At 38.0% G+C, this 19,421-nt stretch overlaps 1 protein-coding gene across 1 annotated transcript in view; it reads right to left on the minus strand.

Moving 5' to 3' along the window:
• corin (corin, serine peptidase) overlaps window positions 1-19,341 on the minus strand; it is a 71,452-nt gene extending 52,111 nt beyond the window's left edge. The window contains exons 1-2 of the mRNA XM_046329647.1: window positions 19,119-19,341; window positions 8,843-9,108 (exon numbers count right to left, since the gene is read on the minus strand). Of these exons, the coding sequence (XP_046185603.1) occupies window positions 8,843-9,108; window positions 19,119-19,300 (448 nt within the window). The 5' untranslated portion in view covers window positions 19,301-19,341. The remainder of the gene's footprint in view (window positions 1-8,842; window positions 9,109-19,118) is intronic.
• Window positions 19,342-19,421: the final 80 nt, after the last annotated feature.

Below are 19,421 nucleotides of genomic sequence, written 5' to 3' on the forward strand. Positions count from 1 at the left end.
AACAGTTAGCACTAAATACACACACAGGAAGTGGTGTATATAGTGTGTATATAAAGTCTAGTTAGTGTGTATAGTGTGTATAGAGTGTATATAGTGTTAACATAGTGTGTATATATAGTCTAGTGATTGTGTATATAGTGTGTATATAGTGTATATCCAGTGTATATATAGTTTGTATATAGTGTGTATATATAGTGTGTATATATAGTCTAGTTAGTGTGTATATATAGTCTAGTGATTGTGTATATAGTGTATATCCAGTGTATATATAGTTTGTATATAGTGTGTATATATAGTGTGTATAAAGGGTGCAGAGTGTGTGTATATAGCGATATAGTGTGTATATAGTGTGTATATAGTGTGTATATAGTGATATAGTGGGTATATAGTGGGTATATAGCGATATAGTGGGTATATAGTGATATAGTGGGTATATAGTGATATAGTGTGTATATAGTGTGTATATAGTGGGTATATAGTGATATAGTGGGTATATAGTGGGTATATAGTGGGTATATAGTGATATAGTGGGTATATAGTGATATAGTGGGTATATAGTGGGTATATAGTGATATAGTGTGTATATAGTGTGTATATAGTGGGTATATAGTGGGTATATAGTGGGTATATAGTGATATAGTGGGTATATAGTGATATAGTGGGTATATAGTGATATAGTGGGTATATAGTGGGTATATAGTGATATAGTGGGTATATAGTGATATAGTGGGTATATAGTGATATAGTGGGTATATAGTGATATAGTGGGTATATAGTGATATAGTGGGTGATATAGTGGGTATATAGTGATATAGTGTGTATATAGTGATATAGTGTGTATATAGTGATATAGTGGGTATATAGCGATATAGTGGGTATATAGTGATATAGTGGGTATATAGTGATATAGTGGGTATATAGTGATATAGTGGGTATATAGTGATATAGTGGGTATATAGCGATATAGTGGGTATATAGCGATATAGTGGGTATATAGTGATATAGTGGGTATATAGTGATATAGTGGGTATATAGTGGGTATATAGTGATATAGTGGGTATATAGTGATATAGTGGGTATATAGTGATATAGTGGGTATATAGTGATATAGTGGGTATATAGTGATATAGTGGGTATATAGTGATATAGTGGGTATATAGTGATATAGTGGGTATATAGTGATATAGTGGGTATATAGCGATATAGTGGGTATATAGTGATATAGTGGGTATATAGTGATATAGTGGGTATATAGTGGGTATATAGTGATATAGTGGGTATATAGCGATATAGTGGGTATATAGTGGGTATATAGTGATATAGTGGGTATATAGTGGGTATATAGTGATATAGTGGGTATATAGCGATATAGTGGGTATATAGTGATATAGTGGGTATATAGTGATATAGTGGGTATATAGTGATATAGTGGGTATATAGCGATATAGTGGGTATATAGTGATATAGTGGGTATATAGTGTGTATATAGTGATATAGTGTGTATATAGTGATATAGTGTGCATATAGTGATATAGTGTGTATATAGTGATATAGTGGGTATATAGTGATATAGTGGGTATATAGTGATATAGTGGGTATATAGTGATATAGTGTGTATATAGTGATATAGTGGGTATACAGTGATATAGTGGGTATATAGTGATATAGTGTGTATATAGTGTGTATATAGTGTGTAGATAGTGTGTTGAGTGTGTATATAGTGTGTAGAGAGTGTATATCGTGTGTATATAGTTTGTTGAGTGTGTATATCGTGTGTAAATAGTTTGTTGAGTGTGTATATAGTGTGTATATAGTGTGTTGAGTGTGTATATAGTGTGTATATAGTGTGTATATAGTCTGTATATAGTGTGTTGAGTGTGTAGAGAGTGTGTATATAGTGTGTTGAGTGTGTATATAGTGTGTAGAGAGTGTGTATATAGTGTGTAGAGAGTGTATATAGTGTGTATATAGTGTCGAGTGTGTATATAGTGTGTATATAGTGTGTCTATAGTGTGTATAGTGTATATAGTGTGTATATCGTGTGTCTATAGTGTATATCGTGTGTCTATAGTGTATATAGTGTGTATATAGTGTGTCTATAGTGTGTGTATAGTGTGTATATAGTGATATAGGTATATAGTGGGTATATAGTGGGTATATAGTGGGTATATAGTGATATAGTGTGTATATAGTGTGTATATAGTGTGTATATAGTGTGTATATAGTGTGTATATAGTGATATAGTGTGTATATAGTGTGTATATAGTGATATAGTGTGTATATAGTGTGTATATAGTGATATAGTGATATAGTGTGTATATAGTGGGTATATAGTGGGTATATAGTGATATAGTGGGTATATAGTGATATAGTGGGTATATAGTGATATAGTGGGTATATAGTGATATAGTGTGTATATAGTGGGTATATAGTGATATAGTGGGTATATAGTGGGTATATAGTGATATAGTGGGTATATAGTGGGTATATAGTGATATAGTGTGTATATAGTGGGTATATAGTGATATAGTGTGTATATAGTGGGTATATAGTGATATAGTGTGTATATAGTGGGTATATAGTGATATAGTGTGTATATAGTGATATAGTGGGTATATAGTGATATAGTGGGTATATAGTGATATAGTGTGTATATTACATTTACATTTACATTTAAGTCATTTAGCAGACGCTCTTATCCAGAGCGACTTACAAATTGTATATAGTGGGTATATAGTGATATAGTGGGTATATAGTGGTATAGTGTGTATATAGCGGATATATAGTGTGTATATAGTGGGTATATAGTGGGTATATAGTGATATAGTGGGTATATAGCGATATAGTGGGTATATAGTGATATAGTGGGTATATAGCGATATAGTGGGTATATAGTGATATAGTGGGTATATAGCGATATAGTGGGTATATAGTGATATAGTGTGTATATAGTGATATAGTGGGTATATAGTGATATAGTGGGTATATAGTGATATAGTGTGTATATAGTGGGTATATAGTGATATAGTGTGTATATAGTGATATAGTGTGTATATAGTGGGTATATAGTGATATAGTGTGTATATAGTGATATAGTGGGTATATAGTGGGTATATAGTGATATAGTGTGTATATAGTGATATAGTGGGTATATAGTGATATAGTGTGTATATAGTGGGTATATAGTGGGTATATAGTGGGTATATAGTGGGTATATAGTGATATAGTGTGTATATAGTGGGTATATAGTGATATAGTGGGTATATAGTGGGTATATAGTGGGTATATAGTGGGTATATAGTGGGTATATAGTGATATAGTGGGTATATAGTGATATAGTGGGTATATAGCGATATAGTGGGTATATAGTGATATAGTGGGTATATAGCGATATAGTGGGTATATAGTGATATAGTGGGTATATAGCGATATAGTGGGTATATAGTGATATAGTGTGTATATAGTGATATAGTGGGTATATAGTGATATAGTGGGTATATAGTGATATAGTGTGTATATAGCGATATAGTGGGTATATAGCGATATAGTGGGTATATAGTGTGTATATAGTGATATAGTGTGTATATAGTGATATAGTGTGTATATAGTGGGTATATAGTGATAGTGTGTATATAGTGGGTATATAGTGATATAGTGTGTATATAGTGATATAGTGGGTATATAGTGGGTATATAGTGGGTATATAGTGATATAGTGTGTATATAGTGATATAATGGGTATATAGTGATATAGTGTGTATATAGTGATATAGTGGGTATATAGTGGGTATATAGTGTGTATATAGTGGTGATATAGTGTGTATATAGTGGGTATATAGTGATATAGTGGGTATATAGTGGGTATATAGTGGGTATATAGTGGGTATATAGTGGGTATATAGTGATATAGTGGGTATATAGTGATATAGTGGGTATATAGCGATATAGTGTGTATATAGTGATATAGTGGGTATATAGCGATATAGTGGGTATATAGCGATATAGTGTGTATATAGCGATATAGTGGGTATATAGCGATATAGTGTGTATATAGTGATATAGTGGGTATATAGTGATATAGTGGGTATATAGTGATATAGTGTGTATATAGCGATATAGTGGGTATATAGCGATATAGTGGGTATATAGTGTGTATATAGTGATATAGTGTGTATATAGTGATATAGTGTGTATATAGTGGGTATATAGTGATAGTGTGTATATAGTGGGTATATAGTGATATAGTGTGTATATAGTGATATAGTGGGTATATAGTGGGTATATAGTGGGTATATAGTGATATAGTGTGTATATAGTGATATAGTGGGTATATAGTGATATAGTGTGTATATAGTGATATAGTGGGTATATAGTGATATAGTGTGTATATAGTGGTGATATAGTGTGTATATAGTGGGTATATAGTGATATAGTGGGTATATAGTGGGTATATAGTGGGTATATAGTGGGTATATAGTGGGTATATAGTGGGTATATAGTGATATAGTGGGTATATAGTGATATAGTGGGTATATAGTGATATAGTGGGTATATAGTGATATAGTGGGTATATAGTGATATAGTGGGTATATAGTGGGTATATAGTGGGTATATAGTGTGTATATAGTGTGTATATAGTGTGTATATAGTGTGTATATAGTGGGTATATAGTGTGTATATAGTGGGTATATAGTGATAGTGTGTATATAGTGGGTATATAGTGATATAGTGTGTATATAGTGATATAGTGGGTATATAGTGATATAGTGTGTATATAGTGGGTATATAGTGATATAGTGTGTATATAGTGATATAGTGGGTATATAGTGATATAGTGGGTATATAGTGATATAGTGTGTATATAGTGGGTATATAGTGATATAGTGTGTATATAGTGATATAGTGGGTATATAGTGATATAGTGTGTATATAGTGATATAGTGTGTATATAGTGATATAGTGTGTATATAGTGATATAGTGGGTATATAGTGGGTATATAGTGATATAGTGTGTATATAGTGGGTATATAGTGATATAGTGGGTATATAGTGATATAGTGTGTATATAGTGGGTATATAGTGATATAGTGGGTATATAGTGATATAGTGTGTATATAGTGATATAGTGTGTATATAGTGATATAGTGGGTATATAGTGATATAGTGTGTATATAGTGGGTATATAGTGATATAGTGATATAGTGGGTATATAGTGATATAGTGTGTATATAGTGATATAGTGTGTATATAGTGATATAGTGTGTATATAGTGATATAGTGTGTATATAGTGATATAGTGTGCATATAGTGATATAGTGTGTATATAGTGGGTATATAGTGATATAGTGTGTATATAGTGATATAGTGGGTATATAGTGATATAGTGTGTATATAGTGATATAGTGGGTATATAGTGGGTATATAGCGATATAGTGGGTATATAGTGATATAGTGGGTATATAGTGTGTATATAGTGGGTATATAGTGATATAGTGTGTATATAGTGGGTATATAGTGGGTATATAGTGACATAGTGTGTATATAGTGGGTATATAGTGGGTATATAGTGATATAGTGGGTATATAGTGATATAGTGTGTATATAGTGTGTATATAGTGGGTATATAGTGATATAGTGTGTATATAGTGGGTATATAGTGTGTATATAGTGATATAGTGGGTATATAGTGATATAGTGTGTATATAGTGTGTATATAGTGGGTATATAGTGATATAGTGTGTATATAGTGGGTATATAGTGATATAGTGGGTATATAGTGATATAGTGTGTATATAGTGGGTATATAGTGATATAGTGGGTATATAGTGGTATAGTGTGTATATAGCAGATATATAGTGTGTATATAGTGTGTATATAGTGGGTATATAGCGATATAGTGGGTATATAGCGATATAGTGGGTATATAGTGATATAGTGGGTATATAGCGATATAGTGGGTATATAGTGATATAGTGGGTATATAGCGATATAGTGGGTATATAGTGATATAGTGGGTATATAGCGATATAGTGGGTATATAGTGATATAGTGGGTATATAGTGATATAGTGGGTATATAGTGATATAGTGTGTATATAGTGATATAGTGGGTATATAGTGGGTATATAGTGATATAGTGTGTATATAGTGGGTATATAGTGATATAGTGGGTATATAGTGATATAGTGGGTATATAGTGATATAGTGGGTATATAGTGGGTATATAGTGGGTATATAGTGGGTATATAGTGGGTATATAGTGGGTATATAGTGATATAGTGGGTATATAGTGATATAGTGTGTATATAGTGGGTATATAGTGGGTATATAGTGTGTATATAGTGTGTATATAGTGTGTATATAGTGTGTATATAGTGTGTATATAGTGGGTATATAGTGTGTATATAGTGATATAGTGTGTATATAGTGATATAGTGTGTATATAGTGATATAGTGGGTATATAGTGATATAGTGTGTATATAGTGGGTATATAGTGATATAGTGGGTATATAGTGATATAGTGGGTATATAGTGATATAGTGTGTATATAGTGGGTATATAGTGATATAGTGTGTATATAGTGATATAGTGGGTATATAGTGATATATTGTGTATATAGTGATATAGTGTGTATATAGTGATATAGTGGGTATATAGTGATATAGTGTGTATATAGTGATATAGTGGGTATATAGTGATATAGTGGGTATATAGTGATATAGTGTGTATATAGTGGGTATATAGTGATATAGTGGGTATATAGTGATATAGTGGGTATATAGTGATATAGTGTGTATATAGTGGGTATATAGTGATATAGTGGGTATATAGTGATATAGTGTGTATATAGTGATATAGTGGGTATATAGTGATATAGTGTGTATATAGTGGGTATATAGTGATATAGTGTGTATATAGTGGGTATATAGTGTGTATATAGTGGGTATATAGTGATATAGTGGGTATATAGTGATATAGTGTGTATATAGTGATATAGTGGGTATATAGTGATATAGTGGGTATATAGTGATATAGTGGGTATATAGTGATATAGTGGGTATATAGTGATATAGTGTGTATATAGTGGGTATATAGTGTGAATATAGTGGGTATATAGTGTGATATAGTGGGTATATAGTGATATAGTGGGTATATAGTGATATAGTGGGTATATAGTGATATAGTGTGTATATAGTGGGTATATAGTGATATAGTGGGTATATAGTGATATAGTGTGTATATAGTGATATAGTGGGTATATAGTGATATAGTGGGTATATAGTGGGTATACAGTGATATAGTGTGTATATAGTGATATAGTGTGTATATAGTGATATAGTGTGTATATAGTGATATAGTGGGTATATAGTGGGTATATAGCGATATAGTGGGTATATAGTGATATAGTGGGTATATAGTGATATAGTGTGTATATAGTGATATAGTGTGTATATAGTGATATAGTGGGTATTTGGTGGGTATATAGTGATATAGTGTGTATATAGTGATAGTGGGTATATAGTGATATAGTGTGTATATAGTGGGTACATAGTGATATAGTGTGTATATAGTGATATAGTGGGTATATAGTGGGTATATAGTGTGTATATAGTGGGTATACAGTGATATAGTGTGTATATAGTGATATAGTGTGTATATAGTGTGTATATAGTGGGTATATAGTGGGTATATAGTGATATAGTGTGTATATAGTGTGTATATAGTGATATAGTGTGTATATAGTGATATAGTGGGTATATAGTGGGTATATAGCGATATAGTGGGTATATAGTGGGTATATAGCGATATAGTGGGTATATAGTGATATAGTGTGTATATAGTGATATAGTGTGTATATAGTGGGTATATAGTGGGTATATAGTGATATAGTGGGTATATAGTGATATAGTGGGTATATAGTGATATAGTGTGTATATAGTGTGTATATAGTGATATAGTGTGTATATAGTGATATAGTGATATAGTGGGTATATAGTGATATAGTGGGTATATAGTGGGTATATAGCGATATAGTGGGTATATAGCGATATAGTGGGTATATAGCGATATAGTGGGTATATAGTGATATAGTGTGTATATAGTGGGTATATAGTGATATAGTGGGTATATAGTGATATAGTGGGTATATAGTGATATAGTGGGTATATAGTGATATAGTGGGTATATAGTGATATAGTGGGTATATAGTGATATAGTGGGTATATAGCGATATAGTGGGTATATAGTGATATAGTGGGTATATAGTGATATAGTGGGTATATAGTGATATAGTGTGTTTATAGTGTATATAGTGTTGAGTGTGTATATAGTGTGTATATAGTGTGTTGAGTGTGTAGAGAGTGTGTCTATAGTGTGTAGAGAGTGTGTTGAGTGTGTATATAGTGTGTATATAGTGTGTTGAGTGTGTATATAGTGTGTAGAGTGTGTGTATAGAGTGTATATAGTGTGTATATAGTGTGTAGAGAGTGTGTAGAGAGTGTGTATATAGTGTGTATATAGTGTGTATATAGTGCGTCTATAGTGCGTCTATAGTGCGTCTATAGTGTGTATATAGTGTGTATATAGTGTGTATAGTGTGTATATAGTGCGTATATAGTGCGTATATAGTGCGTATATAGTGCGTGTATAGTGTGTGTATATAGTGTGTATATAGTGTGTATATAGTGTGTATATAGTGTGTATATAGTGTGTGTATAGTGTGTATATAGTGTGTATATAGTGTGTGTATAGTGTGTATATAGTGTGTATATAGTGTGTATATAGTGTGTATATAGGGATATAGTGATATAGTGTGTATAGTGAACAAGCATGTTCTGACTCACATGGTTTGCCTTTGACCTGTCTGGGAGAGTAGCAGCTAGAAGGGATGGAGTTGGGGCTGAGGAGTGCGGAGTTAACCCCTGTACCTGGGCTGACCCCCGACTCGGCTTGCATTGCCATGGACGACAACCCTGACAACCCGGAAGTGTTGTTGGTGAACTGGGAGCATCGCAGGAAGTCAGGCCATGATGCATTGAACAGCTGGAGGACAGGTCCACAGCCCTCTCTGGCCGACTCACAGAACGACTGACAGGGTAGGACGACACGTCTAGAGAGGAGAATAGAAAAGGAGAAAAGGAGAGAGGTAGAGAGGGAGAAAAGAGAATAGAGAGAGAGAATAGAGAGAGAGAATAGAGAGAGAGAATAGAGAGAGAGAATAGAGAGCAAGAAAAGGAGAGAGAAAATGAGAGAGGTAGAGAGGGAGAAAAGGAGAGAGAGAATAGAGAGAGAGAATAGAGAGAGAATAGAGAGAGAGAATAGAGAATAGAGAGAGAGAATAGAGAGCGAGAAAAGGAGAGAGAAAAGGAGAGAGGTAGAGAGGGAGAAAAGGAGAGAGAGAATAGAGAGAGAGAATAGAGAGAGAGAGAATAGAGAGAGAGAATAGAGAGAGAGAATAGAGAGAGAGAGAGAGAATAGAGAGAGAGAGAGAGAGAATAGAGAGAGAGAATAGAGAGAGAGAATAGAGAGAGAATAGAGAGAGAAAAGGAGAGAGAAAAGGAGAGAGAAAAGGAGAGAGAGAATAGAGAGAGAATAGAGAGCAAGAAAAGGAGAGAGAAAAGGAGAGAGGTAGAGAGGGAGAAAAGGAGAGAGAGAATAGAGAGAGAGAATAGAGAGAGAGAATAGAGAGAGAAAAGGAGAGAGAAAAGGAGAGAGAAAAGGAGAGAGAAAGAGAAAAGGAGAGAGAAAAGGAGAGAGAAAAGGAGAGAGAGAATAGAGAGAGAGAATAGAGAGAGAATAGAGAGAGAATAGAGAGAGAGAATAGAGAGAGAATAGAGAGAGAGAATAGAGAATAGAGAGAGAGAATAGAGAATAGAGAGAGAGAATAGAGAGAGAGAATAGAGAGAGAGAATAGAGAGAGAATAGAGAGAGAGAATAGAGAGAGAGAATAGAGAGAGAATAGAAAGAGAGAATAGAGAATAGAGAGAGAGAATAGAGAATAGAGAGAGAGAATAGAGAATAGAGAGAGAGAAAAGGAGAGAGAGAATAGAGAGAGAGAATAGAGAGAGAATAGAAAGAGAGAATAGAGAATAGAGAGAGAGAATAGAGAATAGAGAGAGAGAATAGAGAATAGAGAGAGAGAAAAGGAGAGAGAGAATAGAGAATAGAGAGAGAGAATAGAGAATAGAGAGAGAGAATAGAGAATAGAGAGAGAGAAAAGGAGAGAGAGAATAGAGAGTGAGAAAAGGAGAGAGAAAAGGAGAGAGGTAGAGAGGGAGAAAAGGAGAGAGAGAATAGAGAGAGAAAAGGAGAGAGAGAATAGAGAGAGAGAATAGAGAGAGAAAAGGAGAGAGAGAATAGAGAGAGAAAAGGAGAGAGGGAGAAAGGAGAGAGAGAATAGAGAGAGAAAAGGAGAGAGAGAATAGAGAGAGAGAATAGAGAGAGAAAAGGAGAGAGAGAATAGAGAGAGAGAATAGAGAGAGAAAAGGAGAGAGGGAGAAAGGAGAGAGAGAAATGTATCAGCTGCAGTACTCTATCCTTACAAAAGGAGTTATTTTTAACAAACCCAATGCATTTGAATTGAATTGAATTCATTTTGGGTAAGAGACATATACAACAAATTGTACAATGTGGACCCAGAGGATATCACTTAAATGATCGTGCCCCAGGTTACATGATAAACCACATTGACATGGTCTATAACCAACACAGTTACAATAGCAGAGCTAGTGATATGTCTTGTAAAATCCCAAGAGGAATAGCCTCCCCTCTGTGATCAAGCAAAGAAAAGGTAGCAACAAAAAAAAAGCAGGTGAAGGTTTTAATTTGGATCAAGACGTCTAAGTGAGGGCAACAACTCCGTTACCCCTTGTGCCCCTATTGCTGGTCAGATGTATTTATTTGTATAATAGGTATGATCTGTAATAGGTATGATCTGTAATAGGTATGATCTGTAACAGGTATGATCTGTAACAGGTATGATCTGCAACAGGTATGATCTGCAACAGGTATGATCTGCAACAGGTATGATCTGTAACAGGTATGATATGTAACAGGTATGATCTGTAATAGGTATGATCTGCAATAGGTATGATCTGCAATAGGTATGATCTGCAATAGGTATGATCTGTAATCGGTATGGTCTGTAACAGGTATGATCTGTAACAGGTATGATCTGTAACAGGTATGATCTGTAACAGGTATGATCTGCAACAGGTGTGATCTGCAACAGGTGTGATCTGTAACAGGTATGATCTGTAACAGGTATGATCTGTAACAGGTATGATCTGCAACAGGTATGATCTGCAATAGGTATGATCTGCAATAGGTATGATCTGTAATAGGTATGATCTGTAACAGGTATGATCTGCAATGAATAGATCGTTTTTTAGATTGAAATGTGGATTTAATGGTTCGGGAGAAGTGCAGTGAACAGTGATACTTTTGTCAATATAAATTAATGTATTTACAGGAAACCCAGAGCTGCCCATTGACGTGAACCTTCCAGACGTGCTAAATGCTTTTTACGATAGCTTTGAAGCAAACAACACTGAAGCATGCATGAGAGCACCCGCTGTTCTGGACGTCTGCTACTTTCGGTAGCCGATGTGAGCAAGACTTTTAAACAGGTCAACATTCACAAAGCCGCGGACAGATTACTTGGATGTGTACTCAAAGCATGTGTCGGACCAACTGGCAAGTGTCTTCACTGACATATTCAACCTCTCCCTGACCCAGCTGCCGACAGAGCCTGGACGCGAATCAGGATCTCTAGTGGCACAGACCACTGCGCAAACTCAATGATGGTGTTGGAGTCGTGCCTGGCCGTGCAGTCATGGGTGAACAGGGAGTACAGGAAGGGACTGAGCATGCACCCCTGAGGGGCCCCAGTGTTGAGGATCAGCGTGGCAGTTGTGTTGTTACGTACCCTTACCACCTGGGGGTGGCTCATCAGGAAGTCCAGGATCCAGTTGCAGAGGGAGGTGTTTAGTCCCAGGGTCCTTAGCTTAGTGATGAGCTTCGAGGGCACTATTGTGTTGAACACTGAGCTGTAGTCAATGAATAGCATTCTCACATAGGTGTTCCTTTTGTCCAGGTGGGAAAGGGCAGTGTGGAGTGCAATAGAGATTGCATCATCTGTGGATCTGTTGGGGCGGTATGCAAATTAGAGTGGGTCTAGGTTCCTGTGATAATGGTGTTGATGTGAGCCATGTCCAGCCTTTCAAAGCACTTCATGGCTTCAGATGTGAGTGCTACGTGTCGGTAGTCATTTAAGCAGGATACCTTGATGTTATTGGGCACATGGTGGTCTGCTTGAAACATGTTATTGCAGAGTTGGTCAGGGACGGGTTGAAAATGTCAGTGAAGACACCTGCCAGTTGGTCAGTACATGCCCGGAGCACACGTCCTGGTAATCATTCTGCGCCTCTGCCCTTGAGAATGTTCACCTGTTTAAAGGCCTTGCTCGCATCGGCTACGGAGAGAGTGATCACACAGTTGTCCGGAACAGCTGGTGCTCTCATACATGCTTCAGTGTTGCTTGCCTCGAAGCACGCATAATTTAGCTCGTCTGGTAGGCTCGTTTCACTGGGCAGCTCATGGCTGTGCTTCCCTTTATAGTCCATAATAGTTTGCAAGTTCTGCCACATCCGACGAGCATCAGAGCCGGTGTGGTACGATTCAATCTTAGTCCTGTATTGACGCTTTGCCTGTTTGATGGTTTGTTGGAGGGCATAGCGGGATTTCTTAGAAGCGTCCGGGTGAGAGTCCCACTCCGTGAAAGCGGCAGCTCTACCCTTTAGCTCAGTGCGGATGTTGCCTGTAATCCATGGCTTCTGGTTGGGGTATGTACGTACAGTCACTGTGGGGACGACGTCCTCCATGCACTTATTGATGAAGCCAGTGACAGATGTGGTGTTCTCCTCAATGCCATTGGAATCCCAGAACATATTCCAGTCTGTGCTAGTAGAACATTACTGTAGCTGAGCATCTGCATCATCTGACCACTTCCTTATTGAGTCACTGGTACTTCCTGCTTTAGTTTTTGCTTGTAAGCAGGAATGACATGACATGATATAGTCTTGGACTACTGTTGATACTGTATTATAGGAATGAAGGAGGGGTTTCTACACCCCAATAGAGGTGGTGGCTAAAATACCGTAGATAAAGGGCTTGTCTCCTCACTGGTTTGTTCCTCCCCAACATGATCTGTTAATATTTGTTAATCTGTTAATAATATTAACAGATCATATCTATGTCAACAAAACATCATTCAGAGGTTCTACTTGGTATTTAACCAAATGAAAAAAACAAATAGGAGCTTAACGGGCACAAAGAAAAACCATCTCTTCTGTTCTATGTGAGTTACGAGTTACGAGTACTGTGCCTCAGGACAGGTTGCTGCTGCAGTCAAAACCAACTGCTAACAGTTTTCAGTCGGTCTTACATATCCCCACATACTGAAATGGGGATTTGGCATGTTTTTTTTAAGGACACACCTCAGATATTGCCACACATCCCACCTCAGTGAAAGCGAGCTCATATATGGTAAATTACCAATCCTGGCGCGACGTTTTGGAAATAGAAAAGCGCATACAGGTCGAAATGGCAGAGGAGCATTTGACAACTGACACTGGCTTAAGACCAGCCATAATTGACCCCATAGAATGATATATAAAGGACATATAGAAGGACTTAGGGCCCATAGAATGATATATAAAGGACATATAGAAGGACTTAGGGCCCATAGAATGATATATAAAGGACATATAGAAGGACTTAGGGCCCAATTCAGACTTAGGAAATGTCTTTCCTCTGCAATTCTCAGTCATTGGTGCTGAATACATGAAATAAAACCTCTGAAAACCCTCTTGCTGGCCAACAGATTTTCTCGTGGAGTTTTGATTCAATATGGTTTTCAGCACATTGATTTAAAGCTATCCCTTTTAAATTTGGTGTACATTTAACCTCTTGGGGCAGTATTTCATTTTTGGATGAAAAACGTTCCCGTTTTAAACAAAATATTTTGTCGCGAAAAGATGCTCGACTATGCATATAATTGACAGCTTTGGAAAGAAAACACTCTGACGTTTCCAAAACTGCAAAGATATTGTCTGTGAGTGCCACAGAACTAATGCTACAGGCGAAACCAAGATGAAATTTCATACAGGAAGTGAGCCAGATTTTGGAGGCGCTGTGTTCCAATGTCTCCTTATATGGCTGTGAATGCGCAAGGAATGAGCCTACACTTTCTGTCGTTTCCCCAAGGTGTTTGCAGCATTGTGACGTATTTGTACGCATATCGTTAGAAAATTGACCATAAGAGACTACATTTATCAGGTGTCCGCTTGGTGTCCTCTGTTTAAACTATTGCGTAATCTCCAGGTGCATTTTTCCATTTTGAACAGAGGAGAAACCAAACTGCCATCTCTGATTTATCATCGAATAGATATGTGAAAAACACCTTGAGGATTGATTCTAAACAACGTTTGCCATGTTTCTGTCGATATTATGGAGTTAATTTGGAAAAAAGTTTGTGTTGTAATGACTGAATTTTCAGGGTTTTTTCTTAGCCAAACGTGATGAACAAAACGGAGCGATTTCTCCTAAACAAATAATCTTTTTGGAAAAAATGAACATTTGCTATCTAACTGAGAGTCTCCTCATTGAAAACATCCGAAGTTCTTCAAAGGTAAATTATTTTATTTGAATGCTTTTCTTGTTTTTGTGAAAATGTTGCCTGCTGAATGCTAGGCTTAATGCTATGCTAGCTATCAATACTCTTACACAAATGCTTGTGTAGCTATGGTTGAAAATCATATTTTGAAAATCTGATATGACAGTGTTGTTAACAAAAGGCTAAGCTTGTGAGCCAATATATTTATTTAATTTCATTTGCGATTTTCATGAATAGTTAACGTTGCGTTATGGTAATGAGCTTGAGGCTATAATTACGCTCCCGGATACGGGATTGCTCATCGCAACAGGTTAATAAGAGTTTTCTGGACAGACTCACTAGAATATACAATATGCAGAGAAATGCTCAGAATATTAGGGATCAATGACAGGATATATTTGTCTCCTGTTCAGCACCAATTGGTAGATTTTTTAAATACTCCGATGTATGTTATATATATATTATTACGAAAAGTATTTATGAACAATAAAAAAAGACTGGTTTGGAGAGACTTTACACAACAAATATTTGTCAAATTAAAAATTAAAAGTGGTTAGATTCATTCTGAAAGTTGCCATATTCAATCGTGACCCATTTCAGGAAACTCGGTGCAGAGTCTAGAGTCGCTACTTCACACGCCAATTCAACATTATGGCCACCTTCCCGCTTGCCATGATTGGCTGAGATACTGAGTGGGCTGGACATGCAGAGATATAAGTTTGGTTGGGTCTGCCATATAGGACGTTTCTGTCTATAATGTGAGCTGGTGAGTATATGGAGGTAATCCTGTCTCATGATACTTTTTAAAGACATCACGTAGTAGAACTGCATCAGTGTTGCTCTCCACTTGCTGGAGGACCGAGTTTTTAAATCAGTGGAATTAAAGTATGATAGCTAAAGAGATGGAAAAAACACCTGTCTCAGGATTACATCTTCAAACTAGAGGGCAACCATGGCATCCGGAGCAGAGAGAAGTGTCCAACCATGATGGAAACGGGTAAGATAGACTAGCAAGCGACATTTTCAGATATTACACATTTCAAATTTTGACAAAGTGGTTTTCATTTCAAGTTAAAGTGCACTTGTTAGCTAGCTAGAGGGGTAATAATAATATGAATGGAGAGGGGGAGAGGGGTAATAATAATATGAATGGAGAGGAGGAGAGGGGGAGAGTGGGAGAGGGGTAATAATAATATGAATGGAGAGGAGGAGAGGGGAGAGGGGGTAATAATAATATGAATGGAGAGGAGAAGAGGGGTAATAATAATATGAATGGAGAGGAGGAGAGGGGTAATAATAATATGATTGGAGAGGAGGAGAGGAGGAGAGGGGTAATAATAATATGAATGGAGAGGAGGAGAGGAGGAGAGGAGGAGAGGGGTAATAATAATATGAATGGAGAGGGGGAGAGGGGTAATAATAATATGAATGGAGAGGAGGAGAGGGGGAGGGGGAGAGGGGTAATAATAATATGAATGGAGAGGGGGAGAGGGGTAATAATAATATGAATGGAGAGGAGGAGAGGGGGAGAGGAGGAGAGGGGTAATAATAATATGATTGGAGAGGAGGAGAGGAGGGAGAGGGGTAATAATAATATGAATGGGGAGAGGAGGAGAGGGGTAATAATAATATGATTGGAGAGGAGGAGAGGGGGAGAGGGGGTAATAATAATATGAATGGAGAGGAGGAGAGGGGGAGAGGGGTAATAATAATATGAATGGAGAGGAGGAGAGGGGGGGGAGGGGTAATAATAATATGAATGGAGAGGAGGAGAGGAGGAGAGGGGTAATAATAATATGAATGGAGAGGGGAGAGAGGGGGAGAGGGGTAATAATAATATGAATGGAGAGGAGGAGAGGAGGAGAGGGGTAATAATAATATGAATGGAGAGGAGGAGAGGAGGAGAGGGGGAGAGGAGGCGAGGGGTAATAATAATATGAATGGAGAGGGGGAGAGGAGGAGAGGGGTAATAATAATATGAATGGAGAGGAGGAGAGGGGTAATAATAATATGAATGGAGAGGGGGAGAGGAGAGGAGAGGGGTAATAATAATATGATATGGAATGGAGAGGAGGAGAGGAGGAGAGGGGTAATAATAATATGAATGAATGGAGAGGAGGAGAGGAGGAGGAGGGGTAATAATAATATGAATGGAGAGGAGGAGAGGAGGAGAGGGGTAATAATAATATGAATGGAGAGGAGGAGAGAATGGAGAGGAGGAGAGGAGGAGAGGGGTAATAATAATATGAATGGAGAGGAGGAGAGGGGGAGAGGAGGGAGAGGGGTAATAATAATAATGAATGGAGAGGAGGAGAGGAGGAGAGGAGGAGAGGGGTAATAATAATATGAATGGAGAGGAGGAGATGAGGAGAGGGGTAATAATAATATGAATGGAGAGGAGGAGAGGAGGAGAGGGGGAGAGGAGGCGAGGGGTAATAATAATATGAATGGAGAGGAGGAGAGGGGTAATAATAATATGAATGGAGAGGAGGAGGGGGTAATAATAATATGAATGGAGAGGAGGAGAGGGGTAATAATAATATGATTGGAGAGGAGGAGAGGAGGAGAGGAGGAGGAGGAGAGGGGTAATAATAATATGAATGGAGAGGAGGAGAGGAGGAGAGGGGTAATAATAATATGAATGGAGAGGAGGAGAGGAGGAGAGGGGGTAATAATAATATGAATGGAGAGGAGGAGAGGAGGAGAGGAGGAGAGGGGTAATAATAATATGAATGGAGAGGAGGAGAGGAGGAGAGGGGTAATAATAATATGAATGGAGAGGAGGAGAGGAGGCGAGGGGTAATAATAATATGAATGGAGAGGAGGAGAGGGGTAATAATAATATGAATGGAGAGGAGGAGAGGAGGAGAGGAGGAGAGGAGGAGAGGGGTAATAATAATATGAATGGAGAGGAGGAGAGGAGGAGAGGGGTAATAATAATATGAATGGAGAGGAGGAGAGGAGGAGAGGGGTAATAATAATATGAATGGAGAGGAGGAGAGGAGGAGAGGAGGAGAGGGGTAATAATAATATGAATGGAGAGGAGGAGAGGAGGAGAGGGGTAATAATAATATGAATGGAGAGGGGAGAGAGGAGGAGAGGAGGAGAGGGGTAATAATAATATGAATGGAGAGGGGGAGAGGAGGAGAGGGGGAGAGGAGGAGAGGGGTAATAATAATATGAATGGAGAGGGGGAGAGGAGGAGAGGGGGAGAGGAGGAGAGGGGTAATAATAATATGAATGGAGAGGAGGAGAGGGGGAGAGGAGGAGAGGGGTAATAATAATATGAATGGAGAGGGGGAGAGGAGGAGAGGAGGAGAGGAGGGGGGAGAGGGGTAATAATAATATGAATGGAGAGGAGGAGAGGAGGAGAGGGGTAATAATAATATGAATGGAGAGGAGGAGAGGGGGAGAGGGGTAATAATAATATGAATGGAGAGGAGGAGAGGGGGAGGAGGAGGAGAGGGGGAGAGGAGGAGAGGGGTAATAATAATATGAATGGAGAGGAGGAGAGGGGTAATAATAATATGAATGGAGAGGAGGAGAGGAGGAGAGGAGGAGAGGGGGGGGAGAGGGGTAATAATAATATGAATGGAGAGGAGGAGAGGAGGAGAGGAGAGGGAGGGAGGGAGAGGAGGAGGGGTAATAATAATATGAATGGAGAGGAGGAGAGGAGGAGAGGGGTAATAATAATATGAATGGAGAGGAGGAGAGGAGGAGAGGGGTAATAATAATATGAATGGAGAGGAGGAGAGGGGTAATAATAATATGAATGGAGAGGAGGAGAGGGGGAGAGGGGTAATAATAATATGAATGGAGAGGAGGAGAGGGGTAATAATAATATGAATGGAGAGGAGGAGAGGGGGAGAGGGGTAATAATAATATGAATGGAGAGGAGGAGAGGAGGAGGAGAGGGGTAATAATAATATGAATGGAGAGGAGGAGAGGAGGAGAGGGGTAATAATAATATGAATGGAGAGGAGGAGAGGGGAGAGAGGGGTAATAATAATATGAATGGAGAGGAGGAGAGGGGGAGAGGGGTAATAATAATATGAATGGAGAGGAGGAGAGGAGGAGAGGGGTAATAATAATATGAATGGAGAGGAGGAGAGGAGGAGAGGAGGAGAGGAGGAGAGGGGGAGAGGGGTAATAATAATATGAATGGAGAGGAGGAGAGGGGTAATAATAATATGAATGGAGAGGAGGAGAGGAGGAGAGGGGTAATAATAATATGAATGGAGAGGAGGAGAGGGGGAGAGGGGTAATAATAATATGAATGGAGAGGAGGAGAGGAGGAGAGGAGGAGAGGGGTAATAATAATATGAATGGAGAGGAGGAGAGGAGGAGAGGGGTAATAATAATATGAATGGAGAGGAGGAGAGGGGTAATAAATAGTCATTTAGGAGAAGTAACAGCACTGTACCAACACACACACACTCCCCTACCTGGGTTGTCCGTGGTGTGGAGTGATGCATTCTGGTAGAGCAAGCGTGCAGCCAAACAGCATGATGTGTCTGTAGCAGCCGAGCCGGTGTAAATAGGAAAAGAACTTGAGAAACATGTCAACCTCCGAGGCCCTCACCACCGCTAGCCCCGGTGACTGAGACGTCTGGTTATAGGGAAGCATGGTGCACTGGGCTTCTGAGATCAGGACACAGTCTGTAGGGGGGGGGAGAGAGAGAAACATGTCAACCTCCGAGGCCCTCACCACCGCATAGCCCCGGTGACTGAGACGTCTGGTTATAGGG

Source organism: Oncorhynchus gorbuscha, linkage group LG25 (genome assembly GCF_021184085.1).
Source record: "Oncorhynchus gorbuscha isolate QuinsamMale2020 ecotype Even-year linkage group LG25, OgorEven_v1.0, whole genome shotgun sequence".
Lineage (NCBI taxonomy): Eukaryota > Metazoa > Chordata > Actinopteri > Salmoniformes > Salmonidae > Oncorhynchus > Oncorhynchus gorbuscha.